Below are 12,782 nucleotides of genomic sequence, written 5' to 3'. Positions count from 1 at the left end.
ATAAATTGACTCATGGTGAGCATTTTTGATAAGCTTATAGAGAGCTGAATTTTCTACCTTCTGTACCCTGTGCGTAGGTGTTAAGCGTTGGCTTTCACTATTCTATGAGGAAAATGGGCTTTGCAGATTGTTAGATTGCTAAGGATTGCATGAACGTGTTGATACACATTTAACGGCCTGAAATAGACGACAAAATTGGTAAATGATAAAATTTATTCTGTCTATTATGTAAATATAATACAATTAATATTAAGCTGGAAATATAAACAGTCAATTCACAATTAAATAAGGCAAAACACATTCACAAAGATCTCTGTTATAACTACTCAAGTGATAAATTTATAAATAAATACTTTAGTTTTAATCTTGATATAATATGACGTTTGGGCGTAAATGTCTTTAATCCTTGTTAATATTTGATACAATATATAAGGTAAAGGAATGTTTATATATAATCGGCTGTATGATAATAGGACACATGTGTTGATAAAGATCTTCAGGCCAATACGTCGTATTAAGAATGAAACTAAAATATCTAAACTTAAACATACACACAAAACTGGTGAAAAGCTGCTAACATTTGAACAAATCACTTACTAGTTAAAACTTTCTGTAACATATATGCGTATGTAATGACATTCTTTTATTAAATCTAACATAATATATATAATAGGGTTTAATGTATATATGTAAACATCTAGAGAGAGAGAGAGAGAGAGAGAGAGAGAGAGAGAGAGAGATTTTTTCTATGATATCACTCTAAAGAAAGTCGTAGTTCAGTACGTATATTACTTTGTGATCTTAAACACTTAATCACATATTCATCTTTCGTATAATCACAACACGCTACGTAAAGTTTATCCTCCGTATTGCAGTAGGCCAAACCCTCTTTTTTAACATTTTTATTATATCACTCTAAACAAAGTCGTAGTTCAGTACGTATATTACTTTGAGATCTTGAACACTTTAATCACAGAAGCTGGAAATTTATAACATACTACGTAAACTTTATCCTCCGTACTGCAGTAGGCCAAACCCCGTACATCACGGATCCCGTGACTCTCGTCCAGCAGCGTTGTCTCGCTGCCGCTCTCTAACGACACCTGATACACGGTGTTTCCAAAACCTTTATAAATAAACAGATAGCCTGACCCGTCTGATATAAGACTGTAAATATTGTTATTTTTTTCCTTTATATGATATGACTGCAGCTCCGTTCCATCTTTCGAATATCGTGTTACCACATCGCTATGGTATACTAAAACGTCATGACTACCATAAGTGCAAAGTGCAATATCTTTTTCAAATGTTGGATAGTGATAATTTCCTTGTATGCTTTTCAGTACATTTCCATCAAGATCTATCACTTTGATATTTTGGTTTCTTTTGAGTACGAAACTAACGAACAGCCTGTCCCCGACACAGACAACATCCGTATAAACCCCACCAACATTTATCTCACCGTCCCAGGACATCTGGTCAGTGACAGACACCAAGATGAACTTAATAGTGTGTGCATCATGACAAATGGCCGCTCTTGTATCAGAGACACGTGTTGCGCGACAATAATAATCCTGGAAGGACAACGAGGAAGTTAAAGACTGCGTTTGAAGATTCAGTAACATGATATCTTTTCCTGTCATAAGAAGCCTGTTGAAGGACAGCAATGTGATATAAGTCAAAATACGGTAGTCGCTTTTCCATGGTAAGATGATGTCAGTTAGATGACTGGCAGTACAGGGAACGTCTGAATCATCTTGCTCTCCGGGGAAACTGGTAATTGAAATAATAATAATCATCATCATCATCATCATCATCATCATCATCACCATCACCATCATCATCATCATCATCATCATCATCATCATCATCATCACAATATTAATATCAATAACAATAATAATAATAATAATAATAATAATAATAATAATAATAATAATAATAATAATAATGATAATAATAATAATAATGATAAAAATATTAATAAAATAATTATAATAATTATAATATTTATGCAAAAAGCTAAAGAAACAAGCTCGGTAGCAAAAAGTTTAAACATGAATCCGGTAGTAATAATAATAATAATAATAATAATAATAATAATAATAATAATAATAATAATAATAATAATAATTATAATAATATTAATTATGATACAATTGTAGTGATACTCTATAATAGAATATCTTATAACGACAAATACGTTTCATTTACCTTTTATGAATAGGTACTACTGTGATACATTGAATGCCGTATGAATAAATTATCATTGATATGGTTAACCGAGCTGATGAAATTCGTTTTCAATTTAAGGTAGTACAGCGTTCTAACAAAATACATTTGGAGTACGTTTAAATAGATAAACATCTGTAAAAAAAATACAAGCGAGTTTTAGTGCAGTTGTTATGGTAACTGTTGTTTGAGTCCTGATGTATTTTAGGAATCCAATCGAATGTTGTTTGATTTAAAGTTAAGGAATATGCTTATTAACCTAAAAGAGATATGAGTGTAATATGATTTTTATCAATAAAAATATATATTGCAGATGAAAAATGCAATTAGAAACGATAAAGAATACAATTGTTATTAATTGTAGTAACCTAGTATGGTGTTTGTACAGTTAGTTGAATGCAATAAACAAAAATACCATGATGGCCCTCAGATATGTGAAGAAAAACACTACTTGCGGTGTATTTGATATTTGCAAAGATATAGCCTAATTTAGGGACCAATTCATCAATTGATGAATACTGTTGATGGTTTCCTAGTGCATGATACAATGTGATAAAACATGTCCGTGACCCTAACATAATAAAACATGTGTTTCGAACAAACATAAGCAACAGGTTAAAAGGAACCAAAAGTCATCAAATGACAACATTGATATTTTTTCAACATTGTACACATGGTATTCTATTGTCGTCACTTGATTGTCGTCGTCGTCTCTGTCGTCGTTGGTAAAATTCTGCATGGATACTATCAAAGCTATCACTTTGGAATTTGGGAAACTTGTTTATCTTAATTCCTAAAGGTGCTTCGTCTCACCTTTTTGGGGGGAAGTGGGGGTGGGGAGGGGGTGGGGGGGTGTAAAACATCATTTTAATGGATTTTGGTAAATTTTGAGAATTGGACAATGCCTTCAATATATCGAACGGGTTTTTGAGTCGCATAATTGAAAGTGTAGGGAGATGTTTGCGGATATTTTAGTTTTGTTTTGACTTCATTTTAGTAAGTCTGATTTTTTTTTAATTTTGTGCTTTGGTCACTTACAAGCAAACTATTAAAGCTATCACTTTCAAAGTTTAGAATACATTTTCACTATCAAATGTACAATATGAAATAAATAAACCATAAAATGATAAAATTAGACAAGCGCTCAGCACCCGCAGACGGAGCTCTTGTTTTTTTTTCCTGTTGCTTCAAAACTAAAAACGTCGGTCAAAAGGTGTGTAGCCAAATTTGATTCTAGGAGCATTATTTGAACACACTTTGAAGAGGGCCTTATATTAAGCCAGATCGAAAGATTGAGTTTGTGGTTTGAGACAAGGAGATTTCCATATAGACTATGAGAAAAATGTTTTTGCTACCCCCTCCAGGGGACATTTTGAAGACCCTGCTTTTATGAATGTGTATCATCTTACAAACATTTCAAGACATGTTTACGCCATGGCCGTTGGGGCGTTTGGAAGCTTTAGCATTTCAAAGTTCGATACCGAATAATTTTCAACTTTTGAACATAGCTTTCACTTGTAAAATACTACCCTTTTATTAAAGAAAAAGTAAAAATAACATTTTTTTTCAATAATAAATGACGTAATTAAACACACCAACAGTTTTTCAGCAAAAAAAGTGGTGTCATGGCTCACTTTACTGTAATTTACGTTACTCCAAAACTTTCATTATTTTATGACGAAAAACAAGCATCAAAATAATCTGCATCTTTTTGTTGACAAAGCTTTAATTAAACATTAAACTTCAGACAGTACTGGTAAACAAGATATAATGCCTTAGTTTAACTTTCGCATTTATTAGTTCGTACAGCATCAGAAAATTATTTTGCCAGTTTATATATTTAAAAAGAGAATGCCTACAGTGAGCATTTGTCGTCATTTTAAAATTTGCTTTTTACATTCGCCATTATTAGCTAATCGTATATTTTGTCTAGCTGGAAACTGTGATCCCCGGGGCGAGGCGAGCTTTGACTACAGCGGCACTAATTGTAAAAATAATGATAGAGGACTGTTAAAGTTTAAGCGGCAAACTAAATTTCAGCGGTCTGGGCCTAGTGGTTTAAGACAAGAATAATTTCAAAATAGTTTCCCATTGTATGTCTATACAAAACTTGTGACCCTCGGGGCGTGGCCAACTTTTAGCCTAGGAGTATAACTTGAGCAAACTTTGTAGGGAACAGTTATTTACTGGTTATATAATATTAAGGGCCTGGGCCCAGTTGTTTCAGACTAAACTATTTTCAAATATTTACACCTCAACTTCCATTACTTAAATGAACTGCCTTTAGGCAATTGCGTTTATCAATCGATCGGATCGTCCTATTTACATAACGGGTGAGAAAGGATTACTGAAAGGTAATCCGAAAAGAAATGAAGTATTTTTTTAACGTTTCTTGATTAAAATAATGAACTTTTGGTGTAAATATAAGGAATGAATTGCGGGGTTGATGTCATTATCGGGGATATGAACGCAATTTGGCTGGTCCTTCGGACTCCACACACTTAGACCAGCCCAATTGCGTTCATACCCCGATAATGACACCAACCCCGCAATTCATTCCTTAAAGAGATCCCTTTATAAGTATTTAGGAAACTAAGGGGCATAATGTTCTGTATTGTATGTATTTCTTTGAACAATTTCGAAAGGGCACAACCAATGGAACATCGTTATGCGGTTTCATCAAAATTGTCCAAGCGGTTTATGAGATTTTGCTTCCCGATCTATATCATTTGTATGCATTTTTGTCAAAATCGTTTGGAACGAACATTAACTGGGAGATTATGATTTTTTTGCTGCCTACCACTATGCAATAATCACCCAAAGATGCTCATAATCCCCAAAGAGCTGGATGCAGGGTGAAACCATGGGCTCAATGGCGATTGTGAAAACATTGCCAGTTGCACCGACCAGGATCGCATACTGCCGCAAAAAGTATCATAATAATCTAAAGATAAGTAACTGTTGTTTCTATATATTGTTACAGCAATAAATCACATACTTATAAAGCAAGTTATCGTTTAAGACGTCAATTACCTCGTACCTGGTGGTGGAAGTTCGTCCTCAGCTAAAATAAAGTGATATAAAATGTTAAATGACATGAAAACAATCATAACAATAAACAATGTTAAAGGTATGCTTGAACATAACAATAAACAATATTAAAGGTATGCTTTAGCTAAAAAAGATATAAAAGTTTAAAGTATTAAATAATTTTAAGGTCCATGGATTCTAAAGTCGACGTTGTTGTACATAAGCAAAATCTTTAGCCATGTCTATAACTCGAAAACCGCGCAAGATATTAAAATTAAAACTTGAACTCATATTGCAAAGAACAATATGGACATGCACAACTTAAACAATGAGCGAGTTATGACCGACTTTCGAATTAAAAAAAACAAACAACAAATTCAGAGCAAGCCTTTCAAGCACTCTATCCCGCTTTTGTTATCTTGGTAAAACATGTCTTTGTTTTCAAAGAAAATTGTGTTTCCATGTTTCTTGTTATCTAATTTTGTCAGTTTAATAAAATAAAATTGTTTGAGGTTGACGAATATGCTTGCAGTTTGTTGCCTTTTGCATATAGATTGACTGATCAGACTTTCAAAATATTTTTATTTGATATACTTCCTCTTAAAAGAAAAAAAAAATGAAAAAAAATTAATCCACTATCAGTTTAACGCGTCTTTTGATACCTGTTGCCTCCCTTTTTACTTGAATTTCTTCAACGTCTCTGAATGCAATTGTCACTTTGTGCTTCAGCAGTTCATGGTCATTGATTTTGGTGATGCAGCGCGTAAGGGCTGACTGTTCAAACGTCAGTACAACGCGCAGTTTGTTTGATTTCACAAGAGCATGAATGAAATCAAAGTACTCGAACCATCGACGACTTTTGCTCATATCAAATGTAAACTGTCCCGTGATATTGAGAAATACTGCCATTGCCGCTCCCGTATCTAGGTGTTTGATGTCATCTGGATTACTCATTACCAAACAGTTGTTCGGTGCAAACTGTTCAGCTAATTGTTTTATGCAGGAACGGATGAGACGCTCATTTCTACCCACAAGAACAACGACTCTTTCTTTCTTCAACGTAGATTTCGCCTCTTCGAAGACTGATTTCTTCAGTGGCAATTCTTCTGTTTGTGCAAGATAGCAGGAACTCATTACTGAATGCAAATAAAGGTTGAAATTTTACATTAACATTTGTCCGTCTTAGGTTTCGAGCCTTCCTTACATTGTGATAAAATAATGTACACCATAACTGTTACCAATTTTGTAACCATCTCTATTTAACATCTAAATGGTAGTTTTATATTACAAGTTGTGGGCGCGGCATTGTGTGCCTTGCACCCGAAACACGACATTGGGTATGTCTGCCACGTTACTCCGAGAGAAGGAACGTGCAACGCAATTTTGTTTTCACTTTTTACTTAAATGAAGAACAATATTTTGAACAATTTAACTTACAAAATAATATTCTTCTAATTATAGTGTTTAATCTAATTTAGTCACTTAGAATTTTCACACAGCTTAAGATCAACAAAAGTAAAACACAAAGTTTTTACAGACAGAAAGAGCGTATACTATCGTACAAAGCTACACACAGTTGTAACGATTTTGATTACTAAATCTTCACTATTTAAATGCAAATATGTGTGAGTTTATATACTCCTTAAATGTGATACATAGTTTGATAAAATATGAATAGTGATGTATGTGCTTATCAGAACAATACAAAATAAACTATTTGTCTTCACGCAAAATACTGACACAATGTCAATCCTTGAAAGATCATTTAATGATTATGTAGTTTCTGTCTTAACCCCAGATGTGAGAAGTGATTAATTGTTACTTATGAGACCTAAATAAATGTCTCAATATATGAGGAAATGTCATTTATATCTTATTACGATCTCCTTGAAATAATTACAATTATGTTTTTATTTGTTAAAAATCAAACATTTAGTTGGGTGAAAATGCACGGCATAATCGTAGTTCTTATCCGCATGTACCGTTCTAATGGACTAACTGGATTGACTGGGGCTGGGGAAAATTACCCCACATGGGAAGGTTGTGGTTGTGGTTATGTGATATCTACAGATAAAATTATAAAATTTGGCAGAGCTAGTTTAAAATTCGAAGTAAAGCATATTGTTTTAATATTTTATTTTTCAATTAATAACTATTAACATTTTTGAATATACAATTGACATAAAACTGTATTGAACTTTATCTGCAGTTCTTAATTACTGCTTGATTAACAAGTGTTTATTTATTCGTAAAACTCCGTCATTTTATTTGATTTTTGAAAAATAGACAATAATTTTTCTTTCAATGCTTAAAAGAAACATTGATCATTTAAGATGAAAAATACGTCTTCATATGTTTCTCTTTATCTTGAATTCAAAAAGTACAGTATTTGAAGTTCAAATATGTTCATCTAACATATTTGACCTAAATATAGAAATATTAATATTATATCCCTTTATTGCATGATTCTATATAAATTTACTTCACTACTTTACTTTTAATAATAATATTTCAAGCATTGTTTTTAAATAGACGGGTCATCAAAATGTTTCACACTATATACGTATGACTACTGCTCGAAATTCCTGCTTATTTCTCAAACGTATTTTTTCATGCAAATCTATATGCGTGCCTGCTCGTCTTGAAAGTTTTTTTGTAAGTTATGCAAGTCTACCAAAATATTCGTACAATGTCTAGAATAAAGGTATTACATATCTAGCAACATTTTTTTTATCTTGACCTTGACTAAGTACAGTTTTACCTTGTAGAGCACTATGTGGCATCCTCTGACAATTTGGGCAACAAGACGTCGTGGGTCCTAAAAGTATACATATAGCAATTGAAAGTTTTTAATAGTGTGTGATGACTGAACGAGTTGACGGGCATGTGTTTTTATCAACAAACATACTACAATTAAAATCAGACTATATACTGAGAATATACCAAGAAAATTCATAGTGATATATATAATGATAAATATTCTTAAAAAAGTAAAAAGATGTATCTCATTATACCCCTGTATACAGAATATTTTTTACTCTCATGATTTATGCTGATTTTGCATAAACTATTTTATTTTTTTCCTTAAAACTACAATAAACGAGATATATATGTGATTCTACTTTTTTATCTGGATCATGCTTACTAGATACAATCATTTCAGGATTGTTCATTGTTGTTTCAGCATATAATTCAACAATGTTTTGTAACACGTCATGGTCCTTCCCGAAAACGTCTTGAGCTTGGACGAGAACGTCTTTCTTTGTCACGATTGCAAGTGTCAACTCCCCGGCATAAGCTGAATTAATTATCGGACAAAGGACATCAACCATCGCTCGCGCCTTTTGTGCGTCAAATAAGTCATCACCGAACGGGTTTTTGCTGAGGATAAATTTGATTTCCGACGGATCAATATGGCGCCAATCTGACGGGAGAGATATTTCAGCACTTACATTAGGTTCAGTATTTATTTCTTTAATTGCAGCCAATGCAACCTGTAGATACGATCGACCAACGGTCCCGGTGACAATAACATGTCGCTTTTGTCGGAGATAGTCACGAATTTGTGCAATACAATCGGGTGGCTTAAAATCATCCGGGAGCTCTCTAGACATCGTTGAGTCAAAGCATTCTGAATTACAACAGTAACATTTCTAATTTACAAAGTTCTATGATAACTCATATTTTACTTTCTACTTAAGGTTTTACATGTTTGACTTAGCTATAAGAAATCTGCTTTGATATGAATTGTATGACATCTATCTTTGTGCTTTATCGTGCTCATTCGAGTGAGTGCTTTCTACAGTGTGCACAACTTTTGATAATATACGCCCACCAATGGATCTAAATATTAAGCACCGATTATTATTTTTAACGCTTGTGGTTTAAGTTACATTGCGCATTTTTCTCAAGTCATATTTGGTGTTATATATTTGTTGTATTATATTTTCAAATGTACCTTTCATACGCCTTAAAATGTCATCAACTGCTTTAAATCGCTTGACAACTATGCCTGAAAAGTCCATTTGAAAGAAAAGGATAAGTAAACAAAGGAAAAATATAATATATATAATATCGCAAATACAGAACTTAGTAATATAAATTGCTCGTTATTATGGGTCGGTCACAATGCAAACGTCGTTTGAAGGACCAAAAAAAAAACATTTTTTATTTAGTTTTGAGGTTCAATATTTAGCAAGCATAATTCATATATCCGCTGCTACATGTAAAGATGTAATAAGGAGTTGAGCAGTTTTAACGAAACAGGATGTGATCCGATTTCAAATCAAAAAGCATTTACGTTTTCCGGAACTGGTTTAGTACAAAATATATGAGTCATATATATATATATATATATATATATATATATATATATATATATATATATATATATATATATATATATATATATATATATATATATATCATCAGAACTACTCAATTAACATTGTCTTGAGGATTTGTGGTGATTGCAGCTATTTCAAAAAATGTATTTGCATTTTTGTAACCAGGAAATGCATAAAATTCCCTTATATCCTTTAAAAAAATTGAATTGCTTTTTTATTTGAAAACATATCATTAAGAACTTTATAGCCATTGTTGATAAAGTAGTCGGGAGCATTTTCACACAAAAACAAAGTAATAATGTTGACAAACTTTCCCGAATGAAAATGAATGTTTTTATCCAAAATCTGATAAAGTCTTCTTTGGTAAAATTTGTTCAACTACTTATTACCCAAAACATGTTACAAAAAAAGTATGTTTTACTTCCAAAAAGATCGTTCCTCAAAAGTAAATAATCCATGAATTTTTGTTTTACTTTTTGACCTTCCTCACCAACATTTGCACTGTGGCCGGCCCTAAAAGAGCCAGCAGCTCAATGGGAATTATGAGAAATCTTGTTCTAAATCTCTATTCTTTTTCTAGGGTGTATATACGTGTATTTAAGTAAACACTAAACAAACTTACCCCGGCTGTCCACTCGTTTCTCTGTGACATTTTCTACAATCCGTCGTGTTACGTGTGTATTCTCTTTTACTTCTTCGAGATCACCGGCCAAACTTAGACACCAAGTTGTAAACGTATTGCACATATTTGGAAAGTTACCTATTCTTGCATTATTTATGTTTTCTGCAGTTTGTTGTTGACATCCGGGAGACAAGTTTGAAACGAGTTGGCGAATACTTTGTTCTATTGACCCCCATGTACTTTCATACTCTTGCTCCGATAAGCTTTGTAGCTGTTTAATATGCTGAAGCTTGTTTCTTTCAGTTCTTATCTGTTCAACATTGGATTTAATGTGTATTGGCAAAGTAAAAATGCCAAGAAGCAAACACGTTATGCAAGTAATATCCCATTTACTTTCGTCAATAGGTCCTGAGTTGTAAATCTTCTCATAAATATGCTTCGGGAGACCTCTTAACTGACGAACATTTGGTTCCTTTGCTGACATGTACTGTTGGATGTTTATAAACTGCGTGGAAGTATCTGCCTTTGCATAGAACAGCAAAAGCTCTCTAAGGACAGGCGTGCAAACATCGACGACCAATGTGATGAGACGGTAGTAGCGATCGGCCATCGTAACGTCAATCTCTCCTTCTCCTTGGATCCTAATCAACATAACACGTACAAACTATTTGAGAAGTAGAGTAGCCAATATATCAAAAACTTTGAAAAGTGGCAAAAATCGATGGCCTAATATATACTCAATATATTCCACAAATAAAACCAAAGGGAAAATAATGAAATATTTCGTAAAAGAAATTAAAAAAAAAAAACCTGATAAACTGAGTAGTTTAAGTTGTCAACGGTGGGATAGAGACGTCGCATGCGAACAGAAGAATCAAGCTCAAGGAAAAGCGCAAACTCCGCAAAAGTATGTAAAACAGTCATTATTGTTCATGCTTAACAAATGTGTGCACAACTATTGTGTCAACATGTCGGTAAATAGCTCATTGAGCTAATGTTTCTTGTTAACAAATACCCGAATTTAAATTAAGATTCTTGTATCTTGGATCTTGTCAATATAAATGACGCAAAGCATATTATATTGAAAATTGACTAACAAACTGGACATCAGAATAATGAATAATAATAGTGCCACTCGGGTATTTTAGTGACAAGTACAGAAATAACTTATTTCAGAGTTTAGTTGTACACAATCAGAATATGCTTGTGTGGTGAGTGTGGTTATAAATATGTTTAATAATATGTTTCAATATTGTATTGAACTATAACATTCAAACCCACAAAAAAGACACTATGCGGAGTTCCGAATGATTCTGCTACATGTATTTTCAGCCCATCTTAATAAGTCAACTACTTTACATACAGCATCAGCTCACCATGAAATCTTTCCGAACCCTACATATATCTTAAGCTCACTTTCATAATTGAATAACCGTTTACAAAGTATACCTCACTCGCAGAACTGACTTACCTTACATACTGCATTAAATGACCTTTATTACTGCTCTAGCCTTGATAAATGCCCTTTTTCTGACAGTGTCGTAAAAAAGTCATCTTCATAACTCCCTTCCTCATATATAGCATCAGCTTTACATAAAAACTGCCGTAGCCAACACAACATAAGCTAACATTGACTTCCTTTCATACAACAGTAGCTTACCTTGATAACAACCTTGCTAAGCATATATCCTCAGTTCACATTGATAACTGATCTACATTATATACACAAAAAGCTCTCGTGGATATCAGCCCAACCTTAAATACAACTCAAGTTCACCTTGATAACGGCCTTAAACATACATACAGCACTAAATGACAATGAAAACTGGACTACTTTACACACAGCATTTCCTGAAGTTGATAACTGCACTCCATTTCAAATAACATTATCCCACCATAATAACTGCACTTCCTGAAATACAATATGACATCACTTTCATAACTACCATACATTGCATAGTGCATGAGATTACCCTGATAACTGAACTACGTTTCATACATCATCAGCGCGCATTGATAACTGCCTTACCCATACATACTAGTCAGCTTACCATTAAATCTGCCGTACCTTACATACAGAATATGCTCACTTTGATAACTGCACTTCACAGCACACAGTATCAGCTCACCTTGATAAGTGAACTACACAACATAAAGCATCAGCTCACCTTGATATAATAATAATAACGTGACCTCCCGGAATGCAGCATCAGAACAGCTTATAAACTGGACTTTCCGACATACAGCATCAGCTCACATTGATAACTAGACTTCCCTATAAACAGCATCAGCCACCTTGATAACTGGACTTCCCTAAATACAGCATCAGCTCAACTTGATAACTACACAAACATATATACAGCATCAGCTTACCTTAATCACTGGTATTTCAGATATTCAGCATCAGCTCTCCTTCATAATTGCCCTACCTTATATAAAGCAGCAACTTCCATTGATGAATGAACTACCTTTTATACAGCATCATCACACCTTGATAACTACACTACCCTTTAAACAGCATCAGCTCACCATGATGACTGAACTACCCTTTA

At 33.4% G+C, this 12,782-nt stretch overlaps 1 protein-coding gene across 3 annotated transcripts in view; it reads right to left on the bottom strand.

Annotated features, from left to right (window-relative positions):
* Nucleotides 1–261: 261 nt before the first annotated feature.
* LOC128224162 (uncharacterized) overlaps nt 262–12,782 on the bottom strand; it is a 32,057-nt gene continuing 19,536 nt past the window's right edge. Inside the window, exons 6-12 of one of the 3 annotated variants that reach the window (XM_052933886.1) lie at nt 10,231–10,871; nt 9,221–9,274; nt 8,408–8,893; nt 8,024–8,080; nt 5,925–6,398; nt 5,266–5,296; nt 262–1,773 (exon numbers count right to left, since the gene is read on the bottom strand). In XM_052933886.1, the coding sequence (XP_052789846.1) occupies nt 945–1,773; nt 5,266–5,296; nt 5,925–6,398; nt 8,024–8,080; nt 8,408–8,893; nt 9,221–9,274; nt 10,231–10,840 (2,541 nt within the window). In that variant the 5' untranslated portion in view covers nt 10,841–10,871 and the 3' untranslated portion in view covers nt 262–944. Of the gene's footprint in view, nt 1,774–4,859; nt 5,152–5,265; nt 5,297–5,924; nt 6,399–8,023; nt 8,081–8,407; nt 8,894–9,220; nt 9,275–10,230; nt 10,872–12,782 lie in introns of those variants that run through there. The other 2 variants (XM_052933887.1, XM_052933888.1) reach the window with 2 other exon arrangements.

The sequence above is a fragment of the Mya arenaria genome, chromosome 17 (genome assembly GCF_026914265.1).
Source record: "Mya arenaria isolate MELC-2E11 chromosome 17, ASM2691426v1".
NCBI classification, from domain to species: Eukaryota; Metazoa; Mollusca; class Bivalvia; order Myida; family Myidae; genus Mya; species Mya arenaria.
The sequence above is the reverse complement of the archived record's forward strand: the minus strand, read 5'-3'. Positions and strand labels throughout refer to the sequence as shown.